General features: G+C 36.0%; 1 protein-coding gene and 2 long non-coding RNA genes across 5 annotated transcripts; 2 read left to right on the forward strand and 1 right to left on the reverse strand.

The window, feature by feature from the left end:
- Positions 1–9,162: 9,162 nt before the first annotated feature.
- LOC145230290 (uncharacterized) lies at positions 9,163–10,726 on the reverse strand. The gene is made up of 2 exons (XR_013860618.1): positions 10,495–10,726; positions 9,163–10,366 (listed from the first exon to the last, which is right to left on the reverse strand). It is a non-coding gene; the product is annotated as an uncharacterized LOC145230290 (long non-coding RNA).
- A 2,611-nt stretch (positions 10,727–13,337) lies between these two features.
- LOC145230259 (uncharacterized) lies at positions 13,338–19,371 on the forward strand. Of its 3 annotated transcripts, XM_080095645.1 has the most exons (12): positions 13,338–13,480; positions 13,586–13,762; positions 13,955–14,224; positions 14,719–14,835; positions 15,464–15,580; positions 15,954–16,070; positions 16,298–16,423; positions 16,948–17,076; positions 17,603–17,794; positions 18,061–18,180; positions 18,668–18,757; positions 19,235–19,371. In XM_080095645.1, the coding sequence occupies exons 1-12, from the start codon at positions 13,384–13,386 to the stop codon at positions 19,303–19,305; spliced, it is 1,623 nt and encodes a 540-aa protein (XP_079951771.1). In that variant the 5' UTR covers positions 13,338–13,383; the 3' UTR covers positions 19,306–19,371. The 3 variants fall into 3 exon arrangements, with proteins under 3 accessions (XP_079951771.1, XP_079951772.1, XP_079951773.1); XM_080095646.1 differs by lacking the exon at positions 19,235–19,371 and having other exon boundaries at positions 18,061–18,177; positions 18,668–18,734; XM_080095647.1 differs by lacking the exons at positions 18,668–18,757; positions 19,235–19,371 and having other exon boundaries at positions 17,658–17,794; positions 18,061–18,110.
- A 3,327-nt stretch (positions 19,372–22,698) lies between these two features.
- On the forward strand, positions 22,699–26,025 carry LOC145230291 (uncharacterized). Its single transcript, XR_013860619.1, has 3 exons — positions 22,699–24,752; positions 25,079–25,195; positions 25,467–26,025. It is a non-coding gene; the product is annotated as an uncharacterized LOC145230291 (long non-coding RNA).
- The last annotated feature ends 297 nt before the right edge of the window (positions 26,026–26,322 follow it).

Below are 26,322 nucleotides of genomic sequence, written 5' to 3' on the forward strand. Positions count from 1 at the left end.
TTAGCCTTATAAACTTAACTAAACAGAAGCCTACGCAGAAAGTAAATTGACAAGCATCAGAGTATCGTATCGAACGTTTTCTAGTGTCGCTGTCCGTGTGACTTCCGAATATTCTAAGTATTTGGATCGCAAAAAGGTTAACGCAGCGGTTCTCAAACTGGGGTCCACGGTTCTTTAGGGCTCCGTGAGAAAAAAGTAATTCTATGTTCTTATTTGGCGTCAGTTTGTGCAAATGAATAAGTTTAAATCGAAGTGAATATGAGAATCGACCGTCTCCATTGCTAAACAATAGGCTTTATTGCATGATAATTAACAAAAATGCAATTGTTCGCGCACAAATTGTAATGTTTAACGTTAAATGTTTTAAAGTCAGATTTGGATCATTGTTTTGCAGAATTTCGCGTAACTAGCTAAAATCCTGCAATTAACTTTCGTTTTTCTGAAATACGTACCAGGCTTAAGGACCGCACGCCCTGGAAATAGTGGCAAAGGGACCATTTAGAGAAAATAACGAAAAAGTTTGAGAACCACTGGGTTAACGCAACTGAGATAAATTTTGTCAGGGATTGTGTATCACAAAATATGGCAACCCTACACTAGACCCCAATAAGTGTATCTAACACCTTGAAAAAAAAAGGTCATCTGAAAAGTCAAGATTAACCTTCATAATAAATAACTGAATTAAAAAGTTTTAAGAAAATATGGCATCTGCTACTCCAATGCCATGTAGGAATAAGCAACAACAAGAAATACTTGGTTTTAGTTCTTGATTCTACTAAAGAAAAAATAAATTTGTTACTGTGAAGTTAAATGCCTCACTGAAATTCAGGCAATATTTAATGCAGAACAAACAATTGCAGAAGCAACAGGATTTTTAAAATATCTGAGTGAAGACAATTTAAGGTTTTGGTTTCTTAACACACCATGTGGACAGAATTTGCAACCAAGTGCAATTATGTGTATTGATATAATGGACATGTACTGTTTGTCTAAACAGTAGCTGCTAAATTGCTTCACAGGAAGTGTTTCTTAAGAATGAACATTCTACAGACAAGATAGTAGTGACACCAAGCACATCCTATTGTTGACAAAGAAAAGCTAGTTACTCAAATGAAAATGTTTCTGTAGATCTGATGTTCGTGATTACTTTGAAAATATTTAATCTAGAGATGATGTTTTGACAAGTTAAATGACTAGGATGAAAAATCCTTTGTTGTTTCCATGAGTCCTTCAAACGCAAAACATTTCTTTTTAACACTGAAAAGGATGCAAACCTTTGTTTGGAACACCATTATTTCCAAAAGACTTGCACTTGCAGTGCTAGTACTAAATAGAAAAACAGTTTCTTAGTTGTCATTTGGAATCAAGAAAGAAGCTATTAATTATCATGCCCAAACTATAACTTTATGATTCATTTTGGTTGTAAAAAGGAAGCACAAGGTTTAATAATATGATTTAAATTTAAACACGTACACAAACATTCAAAGAAAAGATGCTAAAATAAACAAGTTCTGATACAAATGTATAGTGGTTGTTAAATTTGTCAGTTATGATACCAGTAAACAGATGTATGGCTAGTTTTTTTGTCTGACAAAAAACCGTGAAGTGTCATAAAATATGTTGAAAACGCTGACTGTGACTACAAGTTATGACCATTTTTTTTAATGTTATCTAACTGAAATACTTCGACCTTTTTCGACTCATTACTTTTTTTTCTATATTCTTGTTGTGTTTTACCGTATTTACAACCGCTTCGTTTTGAGTCTGTGTCACGTGTGTTTTTGTTCCACTTTATTGTGTTTGGCCCGTCGCTGTGCAAGTTAACAAAATACACAAATGATATGGTCTGCTGTTTACACTCGTGTACATTATTGCGTAACAAAAATTACGTCACAATGGAGTTCTAATTAAGATTTGTATTACTTGTTTTTCTACACAAAACGATGGCTAGAAAACTAGAAATGTAGCTTTTCTATATATTGCCAACTTATATATGTTCAATAAAGGTTAAAATTTGGAGAAGCACCCCTAAAAATTTTAGGCATGTAGCGATTACGTCATAATTTGTGCAAACTTTGCAGTAATTGTTTAGCAAATTAGCTGGTTTTACTTGCTAAATTGCTCGAGTTGATAATATTCCCTGTTACAGTTAAATTAGGAGGTTGTTCGACCTTGCTATCTGGTGTTTACCCGCTTTAATCGTATGTTTTGGTATTGTGCGGTAAATTTGGCGCTGTTTTGTGTGTGAGAAAATGTGCAAGCGCCAACGGCAAAAGCATAGTTGTACAGTTAATGTCACGTGCTATGAATTTATAAAACGTACCGCTGATGTAATGGCTCATAACAGTTTTAGTCTTACTGCAGTTAACTCTTTGCCTTACTGTTCAATTACTTGCATTGAAGTAATAAACAAACGAACTGAAGTGCAAGACACGTGTGTGGAGTTTCCAGGACTTGGTCCTGACAAGCCCAGGAGCTTGGGAGATTAAGGACGGTGGTATACCTCTTTAATTTGTAGTGACGCGGTTACAATATTGAGACTCATCAGCGAACATTAACATAAACAATCGATCACTACAAAATTTGGTGCCGCTCGAGTGAGGAGAACTTACAAAAAAATTTTTTTTGCTGTTAACGAATAATAACTTGAGAAACGCTCTAGTGATGTCAGCAAAGTTTACGACAAGCGACCGAAAGAATTACAAGTTTGCCGTCGAAATTTCTGGACAGTATCTTTAAGCTGAAAAGTTACAAACATTTTATTTCTTTTTGCAGAAAACTGTATTTTATGTGTTGTCATCAACGTCGACCATTTTTGTTTCTCACCGTTCGTATCATGTTTCTATATCATCGTACGATCAGTTACACCACAGTACGATGTCTTTTCTTAAACGAGGTGAGCAAATATTGAAGTGCTATTCTTGGCTGATTTGTTATTTGTATGCATTTTTTTAAACAAAAGTAGGCCTAAATGTTTTTACAACCTATGTTACGTTATATGCGCACAAAGAATTTTGTACCGGTCTTTCTAGACCTCATGCGCCTGACTTCAAGAAACACATAATTTAACCATAAAAACAACCAAATTGTGTAGGTACTGTCCATTAGCCTAGCCATAGGAATATATTGTTTATGCCACCGTGCTACTACATCGCATGTTGTGCCAAATAGGCGTTTATTGTTCTTCTTATTCCTGCATGATACGCCAACTGGGCGGTCTTTATTACTTTTCTGATGATTACATTACTACGCCAAATAGGCGGTGATTACTTTCTTATTATTGCATTACTACGCCAACTATAGGCGCGTTTCTGTTTATTACAAAAGAACGAACAATCGAAGCTTGTCGCAGCTTCCGAGCATGGCTCGATACACGTACGTACTTTTTATTACTTTCCCACGAGGAATGAATACTATATGCGAATGATTACTTATATCAATATACTCCTGAGTACCATCTCTAATGTAAGGTTTAGTCACGACATCGGCTAGCTTGGGGGCATACCTACATTAAATCACAACTTGATTTCATGTTCTACTTTATCAAACGTATTTTTTTGTACAATTTTGTCGAGTTTAGTCAGCCAAGACTACCGCTTTAATTGCGAAATTTATTGCCTGCCCAATAATTGTAACAGATAACAATGAATTCGATTTTTAGGCGATAAATGTGCTGCTCAAAACTGCAATTTTGCCATTTATAATTGCTGTATTTGTTTGTATAAATTGTTGTATTTGCTTGCATGTAAAAAAAAAAAAAAAAAATTACCAAAAAAAAAACATATAAAAAAATAAAAAAATAAGGAGCTTGTAGAACTTAATGTATCATTGTTATTTCGATGTACTGCTTGTTTTATTCTTGTTTCAGAAGCGAAGTGATTTTCCACCACTATTGCGATCAAAAGCAGCGAACATTCAAATTCACCATTCTGACAGACACCAAATTCGGACAATTCTGATGTCTGACTCCTGGAGACAATCAAACTCCAGAAACACAAAACGTTACGCTCGAAATGCGATAATCAAGTTTGATAATTGGTGTGGTGTAAATTGAATGTTGTTTGTTTTTGAATGTATATGCTCATACTGTTTCAAATGTCTACTGCTCAAATTGTCATATTTGTGCTGTTACGTGTTTATTGTTGTGAAGTTGATCCAGAAATTTTCAGAAATCAACAAATTGTCAATTGTACCCTTTTACATTGTAAATATTCTGTGTGTCATTTTATTGTCCCTAAAACGCAATGACCATATATTGCCCATTGCCTAAAAACATGGCGTGGGGTATTTTGTAGCGATTACGTCATAATTTGTGCAAACTTTGCAGTAATTGTTTAGCAAATTAGCTGGTTTTACTTGCTAAATTGCTCGAGTTGATAATATTCCCTGTTACAGTTAAATTAGGAGGTTGTTCGACCTTGCTATCTGGTGTTTACCCGCTTTAATCGTATGTTTTGGTATTGTGCGGTAAATTTGGCGCTGTTTTGTGTGTGAGAAAATGTGCAAGCGCCAACGGCAAAAGCATAGTTGTACAGTTAATGTCACGTGCTATGAATTTATAAAACGTACCGCTGATGTAATGGCTCATAACAGTTTTAGTCTTACTGCAGTTAACTCTTTGCCTTACTGTTCAATTACTTGCATTGAAGTAATAAACAAACGAACTGAAGTGCAAGACACGTGTGTGGAGTTTCCAGGACTTGGTCCTGACAAGCCCAGGAGCTTGGGAGATTAAGGACGGTGGTATACCTCTTTAATTTGTAGTGACGCGGTTACAATATTGAGACTCATCAGCGAACATTAACATAAACAATCGATCACTACAGGCACGAGCCGCCACTGATTTGATCTTATCTTCCTTTAAAACCAAGTTGCCTTTACTGTTTAGTATACACACTTTGACATGTTTGCCGAACCACACGCTGTTGTTGTTGTTTTGGGTCAGCTGACGTCATGAGTCACACCACAAAGAAATGTGGGCTCGGGGTGAAACCAGCAGAGCGTATTAAAACCCCGGCGTCAAACCAGTGCAACGCATTTCTCAACTGAGGAGCAAAGCGAACGAAATGAAGGTGTTACTTGTGCTGTGTAGTTTGATATCTCTTTCTCTGGCTCAATGGAATTCCTTATGTAAGTTTGTTAAACTTTTATATCAGTTGCACTGATGAGACCTTATAGGTTGAAAGTATCTAGTTATAGCGGTATTACATTTTAAACGGTGATAGGCGTTATGGTTGACATGTCACTCTGCCGTCATTTAGTTAATTTGGTTGTGTGTACTTTAATGACAGTAAGTCCACCCATTTTCAGTTTTGTTGGAAGGTGGGGCAAAAATGTGTGGGTAAATATGCCAATAAAGTGCTTGTCACCGAAACTGTGGTGAAAGGTTGGAATCGCCATTAGTAAAACACTCAGGACGAATTTTCAAACCTTTCTCACAGCGTGGCTTGCTAATTTTAGCATAAAATAAAATTAAGAAGCAATCTATAGGTTTTCTATAATTAAGGCAAAACGTTGTTATTTGTTCTAAAGAATCTAAATATAATCGCACCATTTTGCATAAACCGTAACCGATTCGCATAAACACTTGTGCGGGGACCCATTCTGTTTTGCAAACAAAAACAGAAGGTCCAACTGCGTGTGTAAAGTATGTTAGTAAATAGAACATAGAATATATAAAATGGGAATAGACATAAAAGCCACATTTCTTGTTACCTACATGGGAATGATTTGTTTTCGGCTAATGAACCCTGCGACCCGAATCCTTGTGGTACTGATGCTAAATGTACAACTTATGGAAGATCTTATGTATGCACTTATCCGTCTGGAACTGAAGGGAATCCATTGGTTAGTTGTACAGGCAAACAAAAGCACAAGCGTTTTCAAATGTCCCATGACTTTATACTATTCGTGATTAGTTGTGGCACTGATGCAAAATATAGTGATAAAGCAGAAAGAGTGTTATATGTTCCCGACCCGTACGCTAGCTGCCAAAGTAAAGTACGGCAGAGCGCAGCATTCCATGAAAAACAAATAAGTAAATATTGAAAGCAAAAAACTCATGTCTTTGTTTTCTGATGGTTTAATTTCTAATCACTTACATATGAGTGATTTGTTTTAAGCCACTGACCCTTGCGACCCGAGTCCTTGTGGCAGTAATGCTGAATGTACAACTGATGGAAGATCTCATGTCTGCACTTGTCCGTCTGGAACCGTAGGAAATCCATTGGTTAGTTGCACAGGTAAATAAAGCACAAAACCTTTTTACATTGCTTCTGTGATGGATTCAAATCTCCCGAATCCCGCAAGCTCGATTCTGCTAGCCTGTGCCTTGCTACAAATGTGACCGGCTAATGACCGGCTGATTCAGAAAAACATCTTTAATGAGCCGAGCTTACTGTGATTTATATAGGAACGTGCAGTGTTTGCTGCTCGGCACGAACATTTGTGGCTGATTGCAGTTGTGAATTTTATGTTCATTTTTTATTTATTTCCAGCTATTGACTTGTGCAGCCCCAGTCCATGTGGGATTGACGCTGAGTGCATTGTCGCTTTAGAACGAGCTGTTTGTTCTTGTCCAACTGGATACGAAGGAGATCCTTCGACTCGTTGCACAGGTGACAATTTAAAGCAACAATCTTTTTCATTGCACAAGCACAACAAGTGAGGGAAAAGATGATAAAACATAAATACGCGGACAAAATGCCACAATGGTTTCTATCCATATGGAGAAAAAAGGAAGGGAAATCAGGGTCTTCGCTCTTCGTCGGTTAAGAAATATGCCTTGGCCCAGAAAGAATAACAAAAAACAATGTATTATAGTACGTTAAAGACATTGAAATATAGAAATGCACTCATACAGGTGGATTCGCATATGCCCGATTAAAACAGAATGCGTACGCAGGAACAACAATTTAACAGCTGTGATTGGATTCAGGTATCAGCCAATCAGGGGGCTGGAATCTGTCGTTTTGACAAACCTATGATATGGACAAAACCATTAAGTTTGAGTTGATGCTTTTCATTCATTCATTCTGAAGAATTTAAAATATAATCGCACAATTTTTACCGTAATTACTTCGCATAAACACGTGTGCGAGAAGTTATTCCGTTTTTGCAAGCAGAAATAATCATGCTTGAAGGTCAAATGGTTTATATATTAAGTTAGTAAACAGGGGCGGCTCGTGCTAGGGTGCTGCGGAGCTGCAGCACCCCCCTAGATATTTTTACTTAATAAACCTACCATAATATTACAAATAACTTTCATCATTTTTATTTTTTTATTCCTTATCAATATATAATAAGCATAATATCCGCCCTAATCACCTTTCTTTTTCATTAAAAAATTTTTTTTTTGGAAACACTAATGTATATCTATGCTGGAACTGCAGCTCCAGTTTTCAGACGTTTCATGACGTTTTGCGGTTCTGCGCATGCGCACTTTGAAAAGCTACATGCTGGGCGAAATAGGAGCCAGGGTGCTGCGGCTCGCGCTCCACCAATCACGTAGCGTGTGACCTGGGCACCCGGAAGTAGTTGTCTGTTCCGCGTTTATTATGTGCCGAAGCAAATCACGTGTACCATCAGGTTCGACAATGAGTACAGTACGCATATTTCCAAAATGTAATCTATTTCGCATATGGGGCTTTTTTAACCAATCACAGGTATCGTTTTCACCGCCGCTTCGTCAGTCCAAACCAATCAGAGAACACTTTGCCTTTGACCAATCACAGGACACGATGCGTGACAACCATGCAATCAACTTATTTTAAATTTTAAGTTCCGTTTCGCAGGTGTAGCTTTTTCATTAGCATTGCTTAGAGTTATGCCAGTTTAAGCATATGTATGTAGTTTTAATGGTAATAGCATTGTTTATAGTGATGCCAGTGTAAGCGTACTATGCGTGTAGTTTTAATAGTAATGGTAATTAAATTAAAAAAAACTGAACTTTAGTTGTTGTGTAGGCAAAACCATAGACCTTTAAAGTTGCAGCTAAAACTCAAAAAATAGAAGCACAACATTTCGTAGAAGCACTTGCTGGATTGGTAGTAACAAAAGAAAGAACCGAAATGTTTTTTGGAGGAAAAAACTTCAGCAGAAGAATAGTCAAATTGGCTTGGATAGAGTGGACAGTCTTTCTGCAGATGTGAAATCTCTGATACAAGCTGGAATTCCAATTTGTCTTTGTACCAGCAAAAATTTATCCAAATTTGACCTTGAATTTTTGTCAAAAAATTGGTTTGGTCAACCAATCTGACGACTGGGGGTTGGTCCAAATTTTGACCGTGTATCAAGCCAAATTGGGGACAGCTATGTCAATGAAGTTAATTATTTGAGCCCTAATTTATACCGATTTAATTTCCAATAAATGTGTATCAAACATTTTCTAGTCCTAAAAAAACCAGTGCAATTAAATTCAACACTCTATGCCTTGTATCTATAAATGTTTAAGTCAAACTTAACACCGAGGCAACTTAACAAATGCAATCAAATAGGACCAAGTTGCTTGTAGCAGATAAAGAAGTGCAGTTGCCAACAACCACTCTTATCCAAAGCACACTATTTCAGGATTGAGTGCTGTATCATTGTAGGACATTTATTGTTGCCGCATGGAAGTATGCTTAAGCCTCAGCATTTTCGACGATGTTTGTGTCATTATTAATTTGATCATGAACATATCATAACTCAATAGAACAATCTTCACAAGAGATTGTATATATTTATGTATATTTTCTGAAAAAAAGAACCTCTACATTGCCAAAACTATCAAACTTCGGAAAGGATAGACTACAGAAAAAGTCTGGCTGACCTGACACAAGCATTTCAAAATTTATGTGTAATGTATAATTGGGGTCTTAAAAAAGTTATTTCAGATTGACGCAGTGCATTCCAGTGTGTCAGATTGACACAGTGCAATCCAAAAATGTTTTAATGTGTATGTATTGTCTCAAAAGATTATGAAAAGTATTGTTACATTTTAAAGATCTGTTAACTTGTGAAACTAATATGTGCAACTTGTTTCATATTGGTGATAAAATGTGATTAATGTTTGTTTAATAAAAATGAAATGGTTTTGGATATTTGTGGAAAGAAAAGACAACAAATTAAAATTGACTGCTTGCTTATGGTTAAACACTATGCCTGCCTTTTTTAAAGTCATCATTATGCTTGCCATTTTCCAGTTTATTAATTACACATATACGACCACAAGACTCACGAAGGCAGTGCAATTCGGGAGGCTTATACAGGACACTTTAACGGATACACTGCAGAAAATGAAAAATTTGGTGTACTAGGTAAATTGGTAGTGAACAAAAAGGTTTTTCAGGCCTAAATTTTTTTAATGACAACAAGGTCAAGGCAACCAGTAGTTTTGACACCAATATAAACAACACTAGTTTTTGACAAGGATATTAATGTGAGGTTTCCAACATGTTTATACAATCATACTATACCAAAATCTAAAATAGAATGATGGTATTTCATTTTATTATTTCCAACTATTGACCACGAAAGCTTTCGTTTACACATTTTAAATATCTTTTACAGAACCTCAGGATTTGATACATGTGTTTTGCCCCACCATAACTTAAATGAGTGCTTTTTGGAAGGAGGTGCATAGGCAATTATTGTTCTGTACTTGCCAAAAACAATTTTAGGACAGATTGGAGAGGTCAACAAATCAACTGACATGGGCCTATATGCTATTAAAAAAAAATAGCACCCACAAACACTTGGTTACAAGAAAATAACACAGCATTTGAACTGGGTATTTGTATAATCCAAAGGTTGTTAACAACAAAAGATGTCAACTCATTACAGAATTGATAGTACACTGCAAAAAATAATGGCTCACTATTGAGCCATAAGGACCAACCTTTAACTGTACTGACTCATTTTTCCCTTATTTTTTGACTGGAAATGAGCCGAAACCATTTTTAATTTTCAGCCAACAAACTTTTAGTGTGAAAGTAGAAACATGGCTCATTACAAGCCGATACTGGATTGATATAAGCCATGTTTAAAAAGATTTTTAAAATGGGCCATTCCAAACCATTTTTGGCTTGAATTCAGCCTTTTTTATTTTTTGGCTTCATAGCTAGCTAATTTTTTTTGCAGTGTAAGATTATACTGCTGATCACTGTAAACATTTTGGAAGTTTAAGCAGTATGTTGATTTCAGATATTTATGTCATTTAAAGTATGGTAAGTGATGGTGATTATAGGTCTCTATAGCCATACAGCCTTTTAAAAGTAGCTTTAAATATAAAAGACCAGCCCTCATTGTTGCCATTACATGCAAGCATTGCATTTTAGTAAACATGAACACTTCTATCTTGCTGCTTGCTTTCACGATGCGATGGTATCTAAAACAAAATTGCATATATTTCTCTGAAAGTAGCCTGTGTGCTGCTGTGCATAATATCAGTAATTTTACAAAGAGAAAAATATAATCTATCTAGTTTATTGCAATACATTATATACTGGTCATTACCTGCACTTTTGTACTGAATGCTTCCATTTTCGCCATATTTTCAAAATAAAATATTATTTTGACTTGAAAAAGCAGTGACGACCTTACAACATCAAAAATACGCAAAGTAAACCACTACGCAACGGCCTACGTGACGTAACGAAAGTCCGCAAAAATCCGTCCCTCTGATTGGTTAAAAAAGCCCCATATGCGAAATAGATTACATTTTGGAAATATGCGTACAGTACGACAGTTATTCTTTTTTAATCATTTTTACAGTTTTTGATTGAAAGGTTAATCATGGCTTTTCAAGATTCTAATTCGGTGACTGTAAGTGAGCTTCAGCAACTTAAGATTTCGCAGTTATCAAGTGCTGAAAAGGTAAGTATAAAGAAAAAAGGGCGTCCAACGCCTGATATTCAACTTTGTCAGCCAGGAATCAGCCACAACAAGAAATATATACGCAGTTTTAATTCTGAATGGTATCAAAAGAAAAAATGGCTTCGTGGTTGTGAAGTTAAAAATGCACTGTTCTGTTTTCCATTTTTGCTGTTTGGAGGTGATGAAAAATGCTGGACAAAAGATGGTTTTACAAATGTAGCCAAAATAGGTGAGAAAGCAGAAAAACATGAGAAGTCAAAGAAGCATGTGGACAATGATGTTTCACTTTCACTTTTGGGAACTGTAAATATTAAGGAAAAACTTAGTGAGGCGTATATAGACTTTCAATTATTGAACACAACAAAAAAGTGGAAAAAAATCGTGAAATTTTGTCCAAAATAATAGACTGCATTTTGTTCTGTGGAAACTTTGAAACTCCCTTACGTGGACATGATGAAAAAGATGAGTATGGATATAATGGGCATGTACTGTTTGTCTAAACCAGTGGTTCTCAAAGTATGGGTCGCGACCCAAACATGGGTCGCGCAGGGTCAAAATATGGGTCGCGCTGTGGTGATTCTATTCGGCCCAAAGGAACTAACCCTTGCCGCATTAATTAAACACAAACGAATTTACCTTATGCAGTAATAAAGTCACCTCACTCGACCACGCTGTACAGTAAAATGAACCAATCATTGCAACAAACCAACAATAGCCTTTCAATTTTACTGTAACGCACATGGCGATTGTTACGTTATAGCAGGGGAAATAATAGGACATGAGATTTTGACTTTATTAGAAAAAAAGATATAGATTTCAACCGATGTATAACCCAGGTAAACTTTTTCAATGTTTTATCCCCGTATCAAGTTTGATAGTGTCTGTGTTACATGCGGGTTATGTTAGGATATTGAGTGTTGGCTTTTTCGCCGATGTTTCATAGAAAATTCGCAAACATATGCTTGGCATGTTGGTAGCAAATCAATCAAACTCTCACCGACAGTGTGTAGAACTTCGGCAGCTCCGCTCGGTGTAATTGACATGATGATATGCATAATGCTTTTTTGTATCGCTTTTTACCTCAGTTTACATTTTAAGTAAACAGGGTGCATGTGTTCGTCACAACAACTTTAAGGGTTCACCAAACCAAAAAAGGTTGAAGAGCACTGATCTAACTAACTAACAGTCTAATAACCGATTTGGGCAACTTGAATTACCGTGACAGTAAAATACATAACTCACGCAACTGGCAGTTTCCAACAATTGTTATTGGGTTGATCTCATGAGTCCGCGAAATCCGCCGACGTTTTTTTTTTGACATGGGTTCTTTGTTACCGGACAACCAGAGGGGATTTTCGTTGTTGAATCATGAGGGAATGTCCACACCAAAAGGTCAAACAATGAGTTCATCTTGCATGGTTGTTTGTCAAAGTGTTTTCTGTCAAGTTCTATGTCAAGGTCAAGACGCGTCGACAACAACCACAAAACGGCTTATATCAAGTTACTGTACCGTTACAGATGCAACCACAGTATTGGTTAATTTACAGGCACTTATACAGTAGATAAAACGACGTGCTTTGTTACCAACAAATATGAATATGTCTGTAATTAGGGATTTATGTTTAATATATTGTTAGACTTGTTTTCAAGAAAACGAAAATTTAAAACTGGTTTCTGTTCTCAATGGAGCTCGCAAAATTTGAAAAATGCCATATTCAAAGTTATACTTTTAAGGTCTACAGTTATTTCGGCTTCCGGCGGAAAGCGACTAAAAACGCTGAGCCCATAATTACCTGTATATCAATGCAAACGTTTTTCACACGGATCTAGCTGCTAACACCGTCATCTGGACAATGCACTGACGTCAACACACTTCAAACTTGACCTGGCGTTCTAATTGCCCCGCAGGCATCCAAGGTCATTCAGCTTATGACGTCACATAAGCAAGGTGACACTGCAATTATTAACTGGTTTATAAGAGATTATTGTTGACTTTTAAACCGAGGCCGTGTTAACGCAATTTCGTCGTTTTTTTTTTTTTTGTTAAATATACTCAATCTAAGTTATGTTAGTTTTTAAAAATGCATCTTAGAATCGCATGGATTTTAAGTTATAGTCTCGCTTATTTAAAAAGTACAATTGTTAACGAATAAAATTTACGAATAAAGCATGAAACAAAAACCCAACAGAAAAACAAAGTAAACAAAGTTAGTGTACAAGAAAATTTATCGGAAAGCACCCTTTTTTCAAAGGTTTGCTTGTGTAGTTTTTCACTGTTTACCAAAATGTTTCTATACTCTCTGTTTTACGTCACACCGCCGTGTACTAATTACAACCACACGCATGTACACTGAAGAGAAAAACAATGTTATCTATTCTTCAAATTACCGGGTGATTTTGGTGCCGGGCGTTGACTAAAATTTACATTTAACCTCAGGCTATATGACGCAAGCGACAGGATGGTTTATAAAGACTGCTGGTGGAGGGTTGATATCATACACAGCTTTTAGCAAGGCAACCTAAACGAAAATGAAGACTTTACTCGTTTTGTCTTCTCTCGTCTCCATCTCAGTGGGCATCATTTTTGGTGGAGGTGGAGGTTTTTCAGGTTTTCCAGGTTTAAAAAGTGAGTTAAGTTTCAAAAGTAAACAAATTTGCTAATTTGAAAAAAAAATTATTTGTTATGTATTTTCTCACACTGTAATTTAGTTTTTAAACTTTTCACTTTTAGCAACTTGCAAGCCGCCTTCAAGTCCATATCAAAGCTATTACTCACCGAAGAAATCAAAATACGGATTTGGAGACAAGATTACATTCAAGTGCCTATCCTCATACGAACTTGCAAAATCAGTTACAAAGACTTGTATTTTTGGCACGTTTCATCCAACAAACGAACACGCCGTATGTAGTAAGTAAAAGCAATTTAGTAAGCAAGTTGTCTTTTAAACTTATAATTGACCAGTAAATGGCCACAACATTCACATCTAATATTGCTTACAGTGTTTTTTAGAAAACTGTTGTTAGTGAGCTTGTTTGTGTGTTTGCCTAAACTCCATCAGTATTTTGGTCTTTAACATTTTATGTTATGATTTTTTGTCAGACCCCGTTTGCACCAAATCTGGATACGAATGGACCAAGTTTTACGACCGGGACGACCCCTCTGTCACTGGCGATCATGAACTTCGGTCTCGGATGCGAAATCCGAATGTTTGTGCGAAACCAGCTTCTATCGATGCCAGGGTTGTGGGGACGAACAAAGACTTCCGAACAACGAAAGAAAAAGTCGAAATTTCACCAAGTTTGGGTCTGAGATGTTTGAAGAAAAACAACAACAATAAATGTTCGGACTACAAAGTGCGATTCTGTTGTGGTAAGTGCTGGGTTTCAAACGCTACCTAGCTAAACCACCAGTATTCGTTACTAAATCAGATACCATGGTTAAAGTCGTCAACTTCTTCTGAGATACAGTAACGTTTGGTTTTGATTTGAGTCTCAACAAAATAATTTCGGTAGATTTCTATTACTGTTTAGCATAGAATGTATCGTACATCAAAATTTACCGAATTATGCCTACAATACAAAACCTAATTTCCGAAGAACTTTCTCTATTGCCCTGGGCGACAAAGTTTGCAAAGCTATGCTTCAGTAAACAATGCTATTTTTTATTCGTGTTTAAGTGGGCTAACAGAAACCCCTCAAAACACACATTTGTAATTATGTTACACCTCTATTACAGAACATTTTGAAATTTACACTATGAACTGTGTTCGCAAGATAAATTTTTGAAAGATAAAAGATAAATTTTATCTTTTACTTGTTAGCAATGCACCTGCAGTGTTACATGCTTGTCCGTTCGATTTCTAGATGCTGACGAATGTGCGAGTTCACCGTGTAGTTCTCATGGGACTTGCACTAATACAGACGGCAGTTTTACGTGCGAATGCAATACTGGTTATGTAGGAAACGGATTTTATTGCATAGGTAAAAGTTGTTTATCGCTATTAGCATCTTCAGATCAAAGATATCAATTGCCATTATTGGTTTGTTTGTTTCAGAGCATTATGTTGTTTCGTTTTATATTCCAATTGAGATAATTTATGATGTATGTTTCATAACGTAGCAATTATTGTTCATTGGTCAGAAGTTTTGACCTAGGCCAAAAACATCAGTTGCGACATCGGAAACAACATGATTGTACCTTTGAGCTTCTCTAAAGTACCCAATCTAGCAATCTATAACTTGCAATCAATCATCATTGAACAGGTTTCATGCAAACAAAATACACTGCAGTTACTGAATTTAGTATTTCCTGAACTATTAGAAATAAAGACATATGCGAAATGTACCCAAATATTACCAATCTAGTCTGAAAATACGCAATCCACTTTAACTTTACGTTACTATTTAGAGTGGATTGCGTACGTATTTCAGAGTAGATTGTTGGATAGAATGAATTGATATGAAGCATGGCCATTTCATAATAGCTAGCCTATTATGGCTGGCAGTAGTTGGAGTAGCTATAGCGTATTTTGGAGTAGCTACCTTATAACTTGTACTTGTATGCAACGCACTTCCAGTAATACAGACCTTATTGCCTATTCGTTTCTAGACATTGACGAATGTAGGGGATTCCCGTGCAGTTCTCATGGGACTTGCAAAAACACAGGTGGAAGTTTTGAGTGCACATGCAATAGAGGTTATGTTGGAAACGGACTTTCTTGCGCAGGTCAATATTGATTTTTGTCTTTTACACTTCATAACTGCATCCAGATCAAATATGTCAATGCAATTGAAGCATAAATTGTGTGTAAAGTTACAGTGTAGAGACTTGGCGTGATTGAGACAAATAGTCTTTATAATAACAGACTGCAACTGGAGAATTCATGATTTTATTAGTTTCAGAGCCACCCTCCTAAATTTTTTCTTTTATTTCGATGTTGTAAATGCAGCAATGAAAAAAATAAATAAATGCAGCGTGTTTTTGACGCCAGAACTTTTTTTGTAGCATGTAGGCTTAATATGTGATAAAGTTTTATTAATTGTAAACCTGCTTGTTGTGAGACACCTGTAGTGCTACATATCTTCATTTCCTTTGCTAGATGCGGACGAATGTAGCAGTTCACCGTGTAGTTCACACGGGACTTGCACCAATACGGATGGAAGTTTTCAGTGCTCATGCAATACGGGTTACCAGGGAAACGGATTTTTTTGTACAGGTCAGGATTATGATGTTTTGTTTTCCCAAACAAAATTTAAGACCAGCCTATTTATTGTTATGTTTGTTCGAAACAATGTTTTTGACTCGATTTCTTTACCAAAACCCAGCAAAATGCAACAGAGCGTTTCGTGATGACCAACATTTATGACGTCATAATAATGCTGTTGAAGAGTGTCACGCTTTTTTTCTGCTCAGTGTTATTGTAGACTTGTTGGTTTTAAACAGATATTAATGAGTGCACTGGGGGTCCTGACTTTTGTGGAATCAGAGCTTCATGTTCAAATACACCTGGAGGAGCGAGCTGTAGTTGTCCCAAAGGCACTACAGGAAATCCAAAGGTTGAATGCACAGGTATGACACAAAAATGTTTTTTTTCTTTTTAAAACAACTTCTTTGACAGTTAATGTTATCAACAACATATTTTTGGGTGAGTTAAAGCTGCATTTTTTACACTTAATAGTTTGCCGCAAATGTTTTTTTCTTTTATTACTGAAATTTCCCATTTTGCTTAGAAGTATTTTGGTTTTCTTAACTGTATATTCTATGTGCAAGCATAAAACACACACTACAGCTTTTAATAAGTACCTACTTAAACTTATTATGATAAACTCTTGCTTTCAGTCTGCAAAATATGACAGTTCATGACCAGGCATGTAGGGCCACTATGTCTGCATGCAAGACCAATTATGCCAGGTACAACACGAGAGACACAACCAAATTGCCATGCAACTTTTTTAAAATATCTTGTGCATGCAGCTGCCATACTATGCAGATTGGCCTGGCTCGAATGAATATATATCATACAATAAAGGTCAATCATTGCGATGAGTATTTGCTTAAAATAGATAAGTTTACAAGCTTGTATTTACTGACAGTTATTGATGTTGATGAGTGCGCTGCTGGAACTGACAACTGCCATGCAGATGCAACTTGTCAGAATACTGTAGGAAGTTTTACTTGTACTTGTAATTCTGGGTACACTGGTGATGGAACACAATGTGACAGTAAGTAAATGAAAATTTTAGTTACCACCTAACTAAACAGTTTGGGCATATTGTTTTCAATAATAGATTTAAATTACATTTTTTTACAAACTGAATAAATATACAATCAGCAATTCCTTTGCAAAAAAGTTGCCAGCAGCACACAAAAGTTACATGAGTAGAACTAACCAGCCAGCAATGGCATTATTCTAAAACTTAAATGACAAGGTACTAAAATTAAAAAAAAAAAATTGGACATAATATTCTATGCTTTAAAACAGGACTGGCTGACTAGGTGAATCATATTGTTTCTTATCAAATAAAAAAATATCATAAAAATGTCCCTTATCATAAAAGGAATATTTTCCTAAACACAAGCTTTAAATAAGGGTTGGGTGGACCTTACCACTTCAGATTAGACATTCTAAAAATGTGATTTGCAAGAATTTATTTTTGAAATAGGGTTTGGCTTAAAACAAACCACCATTATTGAGCTGGCACAACTTTCAGATCATTTTAAGATTTTCAACATATCTTAAATTTGCAGAGGTTACTTGTTCTAATCCTACACCACCTCCAAACACCAAACCTTTTTATGGCAGGGATTCATTCAACATTGGTGATAAATATTATTTTACTTGTGAAGACCACTATTATCATGACCATAGAACACTTGGTCTTCCAAAGTACATATGTGGAAGTGATGGCGAATGGTATGGGTCAGCACCTGTTTGTGAAGGTATTTTAACATTTTTATCAAATATTTTCAACATAAAAAACACACTAGATTAGTCCATTCCTCTTGTGGAAAATCGAGCTAGTCCTAAAATTCTACTACTGAAACAAACATTTTTGGGTCCTGGCTAAATGTAACAAGTTGCACTTACTCTTGTATTTTATTTCAAATTGGATCATCTGCAAGTGATTTGTGTTAACCCATACCTTTACAGCATACGATTTTTTGTCAGCAGCATACCATAGTATTATGTATGTTTGTGTGTTAAGGTTCCTGCATTTTTGTGTGTACCGAACATACAAAAGACATGAAAGGAGATCCACCATGTGGTTGTGATCCAACATGCAAAGTAAATGGAACATGCTGTGGAGATTATGAGGAATACTGTGGTAATTAAGTTTAACAAATCTAAATCACACAAAATAAGTCAGTGCACAAAAATATGCTGCTGCAAAAGTTGTTTTTGAACTTGTTTCAATTAATACAGTAGACCTAGGTTAATCCGGACCCACTTGGACCAAAACTTTGTCCAGATTACGCCAAGATTTGGATTAACCGATGTCCGTTAGTTAAAGCATTACCACATTACAAAGCATTTGTACCTCACGTTTGGTCTAAATTAGGCGAGGATCCGGATTAACCCAATACAGTTTAACCAAAGTTTACTGTATACTAAACATACAAAATCTAAATCACTCAAAAAAGGTCAGGGCACAAACTTATGTTGCCAGTAACTAACACACATTTTTGGAATCGTATTAAGAAGTATATTGAATAATAAGTATAATGTTACATATCTGATAGATTGTTTTAATTTTTACAACATCTGATTTTTTAAGTTATAGATCTCAATATGGGTTGTTTGTATTTTTGCAGAGGCATGCTCAAAAGGGTGTAAGGATAAACCAGGATGTAAATGTTCAAACTGCTCGGTAGACTGCTGTGAAAACTTTGAACAAACATGCTGTAAGTTATCACCATAAGTGCTGTTTTGCGTGCTAATCTGGGTGATACATGTGGGCATAATAGGAAGGGTTAACAACATAATGTTGATATTATATCTTGTACCTACGGCCAGTGGTGGGATTCAGCCGGTACGCACAGGTTCTATAGAACTGTCTCACAAAATTTTTATAAGACCAGCGAACCGGTTTTCACGACTGGTTACTGTCAATGGACTTTTTGTAACCTATGACTTGTAAACCTATGAAAAATATGACTTTTGTGACAGAACTGGCTGACAAAAAATTGAATCCCACCACTGCCTAAAGCTATTGTTAAAAAGAGGTGTCAGTTTGCAAAAAAATGACCATAAACAGAATACACTTTTAATGCAAATAGTCTTTTTTTGCTAATATATTTTGTGTATTTATACATTTTTCTAAACAACAGTGTACTGATGGATAAATATCAATAATAAATGTTCACATTTTTACATTGCAGTAAATCCTCACACTACCAGTTCAACATACTTCCCCTTTGCTACCTTACCTGGTCCCTCAGGGAAAAAGTAACCTTGTCTCTGCAAAATTTTAATTTGACGATTTTGTGCAAATAAATTATTGACCTCAAAATGTAAATTATTCAAGTTTTATTTATTGTTTTTGCCATTAACCTTGGTATATCTGTGGTACTTTCTCTGATATGCAAAGTGTACAAACAGTTCCTTCTGCTCATAAAATACCTACTGAAAAAAGAGGTAAAGGATAAGTTCTTCGTTTGTTTCGCCCCACCAAAAGTCATTTGAAGAGAATGAATCAATGTATAACAATGTTAGAAACATACTAGAATGACACGCTTGTGTTTCACAAGAGACACGGTTCCATAAGAAATTTTTTGCTCAATACAAACGGTGTACAGAGGATGTACTGTTAACAGGCGTTCAGGGTCATTTGGTCCTATTATACAAACTATTACATAATAGTCTTTGGCCTACACGACATGGAATCAGTTTTTATCCCGGGCAATTTTAAAAGAAAACAAACAAAAAAAATCATTAAATCCATAAACATGTTTTAAGGAAAAATAAGCGTTATTATCAGTCAAAATAAAAAGACTGCAAAAGCTATTTTTCTTCTATCCGTAAGAGTCGATATAATGTAGCCAATTAGTTAGGCCTGTCTCCGGCAATATGACATCACAAACAATTTAAACCAAATCTGACTCCATTTTGTTCTACGAAGGTTAACGTCGGCAAACCCACATTCTGTTTGCAGTGATTGTTTTGGTGTAGTAAACTGATAATTCGGGGTAATTTCGCCGACCGACATTAAAATAAAATAAAACTTGCTTATAGTGATCATCTTGACAGCAATATAATTACTTACCAGGATTGTGTTTGTGGTGATTCAGAAAATTGTTTGGCAATTTGTCAAAAAAAAACACCAACACCGCTAGTTTTTCTTTAGGTGCTGAAAACTTTGAAGGCATGATTGTCAGTAAACTGGTTATTTTCCTGTAGATTGGAGAAATGCCCTTGGCCACTTTTGAGCAACTGGTTGATTGCAAAAAAAGTTGTATTACGACCTAGCTTACACCTTCAAGCTGTCTTTGTAATGCTTGAGGCATCGTTGATCAACAGTGGAATAACGGCCCAGCTGATTGCTTTTTAGTGTTGAATTTAAGCAGACAGTGGTCAGTTCGTGTAGTTTTACATTGCAGAGGTTGTTCAGTTAAAAAAGTTAAAGATGTGAACGAAAGCACGTTTGTCTAGATTAGCTATCTGTGGATTCAAAAAAATCGCTTTCTGTAAGTGTGATGATTTAAAACTATTAGAAGTTGGAACAAATTTCATATGTTTTGGCACAATACAAAAAAGACTTGTTCAGAAGATCAAGTCCACCCCCTACAGCTGAAAGCTTGGTCGACGAAACGATTGCAAAATGCCAAAGGTAAGCAGGAATAACAGGAAAAGCAGGAAAAAATATTGTTCTGCAAAACACAAAGTAAAGATTTTCCAAAACCTGCAAATTCATAAATCACTTATATTTCGCAATAATATGCTTGCCAGAACTGAGTTTATATTACAGACTTATTGTTTCCGTATAGCACATTTCTTACATACAAAAGACTGTATTAGGCCGGGGCTACTCAAACTTTCTTGCTCTGCGACCCTATTTTTCAACAGAAATTTCTACGCGACCCCTTGATGGGTATAGCCCAGGGGTGCACAACTAGTGATGCACCGAACCCGACTAAAACGGTTCGGGCCGAAACCGAATATTCGGCCATGAGGCCGAATAATTTCGGCCGAATCAGGCCGAATCTAAAATCCCGTTTCTTATGGATGTTTTCAACTAAACCTTGCGTTGTTGATGCGAGAGAACTCAATTTTGACAAACTAAAATCACTTTCACAATGTATAAGCTTTAGTAAACATCTAATATTTTGCAGACAACGTGGCTCGTATTTTATAGATACAACAAATAGTTAGTTCCTGATGTTTCGTTTTGGAGAAAATGAAATTTAAGGCCTAAATTCAATGCAATAAAAAAGTTCGGTTTCGGCCGAATTTTTAAAAAAGTTCGGGCCGAAACCGAAACATTGGAAAACAGCGGATTCGGCCGAAATGTTTCGGCCAACCGAAACTTCGGTGCATCACTATGCACAACCTTTTCGCTGTGACGGCCGCATCGCAGATATTTATTTTACCAACGGCCGCCAAATGCCTGCTTGCTTGTGTTTTAGTTACTGATGCAAAGAAATACTTATATTATATATATACCATATAATGGCACCTAAAAAGTCCTAAATTAATTTCTGACTTGATACACGGATTGTCGGTAGATACTTTAACACCAAAAACTAGCGGCACTGGAGTCCGGTTCACTTAGAAGGTAACGTCAGGTCAGATGTTTGAAAATGCTTGTTTTTAACGTTATTTATGATTTTAAACCTTCACCTGACCCGAGTAGCCCTAACCGCCGGCATTTCTACAAGTCTGCAGAAAAAAGATAAAAATTAAACGGGATTTGAACCCAAAAATTACGCGCACGAGGCATTGTTTTTTCCTCTACACTACAGCAACAGTTGCAGTCTAGTGGTTTAAACAACACTTATAAACTATCATAAACTATTTGTCATTTGACCTAAAGTGAACCGGACTCCAGTGACGCTAGTTTTTGGTGTTAAAGTATCTACCCGGATTGTCAGGCTCTTATGACGTCATAATCTATACTGTGACGTTTGTGGTATCTGCTTTTTCGCATTGTTTACACCACACAACAGGCATAAAATGTCTGACGCATATGGGTACTAGGCTGTTAATAATCTTTTAAGTTCGACAACATGTGGTTAGAGCAGTTTGACAATGAAAATATTTGGCAAAAGGATTTTTATTTGCGTCACGGCCGCCAGTACATACATTCTAATAAACATGTTCACGCCCGCAACCTAACGCCCAAAATTTGGCGACCCCAAAATTACATTCCGCGACCCCAATTGGCGTCGCAAACCACAGTTTGAGAAGCCCTGTAATAGAACTAGGCGACAAACCATTTAACCATTAAAAAGGAATAAACATCATCAGTCTATTGGTGCAAGTTTGCACGAAATAGCCGAAATATTTGCCACAGTTTTCATGGAGAATGAATTAAAATTCCTGGGAAAAAATCCGGGAAATAGAGGAACCCTATGCTGTACTGATAGAGTGTGTTTTGATGGTCAAAGATTTGAAACTGTACTACATTATGAGGAAGTTTCTAAATCAACTGCAGACCTTACAACTGCCACATAAACCAAACAATAATGGCCATGACAGGAAGGCATAATGTTACAGTAATGAGGTAAGCAAATGTTGATGGAATTCATCGGTTTTCAGCAATCAGAGTAGCTGCAGGTTTAATGTTTCGTTGTCATGTGATATGTTTTTGGTTATTTTTTTATGTTTTTTTTAAATGATTAATACTTCAGGCCATTTTATTGCGTCTTAATCGCTGCGTCATCATATCACTAGGTTTGAGAAAGGTTGATTTTGAATACACAGCGACACAATTGCACTGAACAACCACCAAGCCTACAATGCCTGCGTTACATTAAAAAAAACACAGTAAAAAATGATTTTCCACAATATTAGTTGATTTAAAACTAAACATAAATAACAGCAAACAACTCAAAATTTTAATGAAAACAGAGTAATGAAACGACACAGAAAACAAACAAACAAATAAATAATAAAACAACACAGCGAAAATATTGACGATACGGATACATTTGAACCAGTTATCGTCAGCCCACCTTATTTTGTGCTTTTGTTTTGCACAGCAAAACAATTCCTTTGTTTCATATGATTCCCATATCACAACAACAAAACGCACGGCAACAACTGACTAGTTCCTGGATAAATCTTATGCAAAATTAAGCAGCGCATGTCACGACTAAATTATTACATTAGGATTTACGGTGTTTGTCAAAAACGTATGTGATAAAAGCTTGTGACATTTTAGGAAAAAACAAAACACTGCAAACTTGTGAGTGTGAATTGTAGATGAAATTTAGGCATGCAGTCAACTATATATAGTTAACTATAGCGGACATGTGATCATTCATGACGCAGCGCTGCCTGACCGGCACTGCTGGATTAGTAAACAAAAAAACGTGCACCGAGTAAGTCGTCGTCGACGGCCAAAGTTCGGGTGCTATGTGAGATTTTGGGGTGTACGTGTCTTGCGCTTATGCCGTCACAATGCCACCTGAGTTGTCTTAAAAATTCCATGATGGAATTTCCGCTTTGCTGTGTCTTGTGATGCGAACGACAATGAACTGCATTGAGCCACTCCCAAGATTTTAATACGATCGTACGCACTTCGTAATTCCTGGCTTTGTTGGTTATTGAATCAATTCACGTTTGCGAAACTGAACTTTCATACTTTCTTATTGTGACGTAGCGCCAAAACCGTTATAAAAACCATGTCTGTTTTGATATTTTAGTCAAAGTAGCAAGTGTGCAGTAGGAGTTGAATGTTCGTTGGTATATATACTGAGAAACAAATAAGTTCAAATTTATAGAGCTCTTCTGGAAATTGTAGTTTTGTAGTAACGGTTCGACGTCCCATGCCGATCGCCTACATCAGGGTTTGGTACAAAATTACAATTGCCAGAAGAACTCAATAAAGTTGATATTATGCCTGGCAGCAACAGCTTATAAATAAGTTTTATGTTTGTCACCAGTGTGGGATTTTGTCTGTACACTTGTCGATTTCGAACGTTTCCTGCATTGGTAATGTCTTTTGTCAGAGCTTGATGAAATTTACTATGGTTAAAGTGATTTGAAAACGTTGGCGATCTTTGATAGTCTCTGTGATTATGGTGGGAAGTAGCAACAGACCTGGAAATTCGACTTATTAAATAACATAGCTTTTTATTTACACATTTTTTGATTTTGTCATCTCGCGTTTAAAGTTTTATGACATTGACGGTTGTTCCGCAATCTTTTTATCAGGTCCGAACATAAAATCCTTCAAGTTAAATTTACCGAGGTTTAGGCTGCGTGGCGCATAGTCAGGTCCAACTCAAGCCTGTTTTATTTCAACTTAAGGATCGTAAACGGAAAACCACTTTTGTTATCAACATGAGTCTTAATTGCATCAACAGTGCCCACCTTTGGTGTTTAGCCTACAAAATGTTCCTTGAACAAGAAGTTTGTTTGCTTAGTGTGAAGCTATTTGAAAGGATTATGCACCCGATCCGTCTACTTTCAGGCGCTTAAAACTGTCGAATTCTGGATAATCCCGGGCCTTTATGCTGTCGTATTATATTCCGTGTTATGGATTCTGCGCTTTAAGCGACATGGTAAGCTATGGATATTACGAACAGCTTAGGGGGTTACCCTATGTGTTGTTTTCGTCGGTTGTGGCTGTTTGTTGACAAATTAAATCAGCTGAACTGAACCTTACATTGCGGTAGAAAGTTGGAATTTAGAACACTGGATTCAATTTATGGATTTTTTTCCTAAAAATTGGTGGTAAGTTTAACTTATTTAAGTATTTTGTAAAAAATAGCAAACCATTTTAATATAGGAGAGACATAGGCCTATCACATATTTGTCTGACCTGAGGACATTAACTGGGTTCACACACAGGCAGTAGATTTTGACTGAAGCAGCATAGTTTTAGGAGTTCTCGCTCGTGTGTATTTGATTTGGACAAAAACATCAAGGTGTTTGATTTGGACAAAAACATCAAGGTGTTGGGATTTTTTACTCACATAGGCAAAACTTCCATTGATTATAATCAATGCAGCTACACAGATGGTATATTTTTAATTAAAGAAAGGTCCTAATTGTTTCAGAAAAAATGCAACCCGGACAAATCTGGAAATGTTTGGGCTGGTGGTGAAAATTTGAATGTTGAAACCTGTACAGGACAAATGACAGAGAGTCAGATTTGGTGAACCACAGATGATTGTGTAAGTAAACAGTTGATGTAAAGAACTTAAGGCAGATTAATACAGCATTCATGACTTTGATATTTGGTATAGAAGTGTTTTACACACCTTAGAAACTATTACCTAAAAGACTGAGGTAGCATGCCTAGTTTTAATGACTGATTTCATTTGGTTTCCTTCTGTACTTATATTAATGACTGGTAAAAGCACTAAAATTGGTTGAAAATATATACTGTATGTTTTGTTTAGTTAGTATTGAGTTGAAACTTATTATTATATTGTGCAATTGCAGTTGAAGCTATGGGTGAATCCTCCAAAACACGATACAAACTCATCTTATGGTTTGCCACTTGGGTGTCATTTGACAACAATTGCAGTGTTGGATTTCCCGACTAAAAACAATTTAAAGCATGCTTTTGGTGTTTAAAATAAGCGAATGGCACAAAGCCTATAGACTAAAGAGTAGACCAGGTAGATATGTATACAATGAGTACAAAATAGCCTGCATTGTTTAATATAAATAACTGTGTTTGTTTAAGTTAATATTGCACCATTGCTACTGAGATAAGATCTACTTTCAAAGTTAGATCAGATATCTTCAATTGTTGACAACATTTTTGGTGCAAAATTCTGCAGATAGTTTAGTTTGCAGCTCCACTATTTTTGTATGATGACCATTACATAGCAGTACTGTCATGTAATCAGTTGATGGTAGCATAAAAAGCCTTTTTAGCAACTAACAATTTGGTTATCAAGTAAAGATTGTAAAAAAAACAATTGCTTTTAATTAACCCCAAAGTTTCAAAACTAGATTGTATGGTGTTTAATTATTTCATTAAAATTGTGTTTTATTACAGGGCAAGGCAAGAAGATTTTACCCTTAAAATCTGGAAGAGTTAGATGCAAGGGAAGGATATGTGTACTATTTGAAACTTTAACCTTTACATGGCTATAGATTGCATTCAATCTACTTTCTGCATTTCACATAGGCCTACAGCACATTACCCAAGATATGACCAAAGGTTCAACATAATAAGCAAATCTATCTATTCCAATTGTTGTGTGATATTTAGATTGATATATATGTCCCAGTCTAGTTGTTAATTTGTGTTGCTTTTTGTTCTTATTTTAATGCAAATTGTATTGTT

This window comes from Phallusia mammillata, chromosome 5 (genome assembly GCF_965637545.1).
Source record: "Phallusia mammillata chromosome 5, kaPhaMamm4.hap1.1, whole genome shotgun sequence".
Taxonomy (NCBI): domain Eukaryota; kingdom Metazoa; phylum Chordata; class Ascidiacea; order Phlebobranchia; family Ascidiidae; genus Phallusia; species Phallusia mammillata.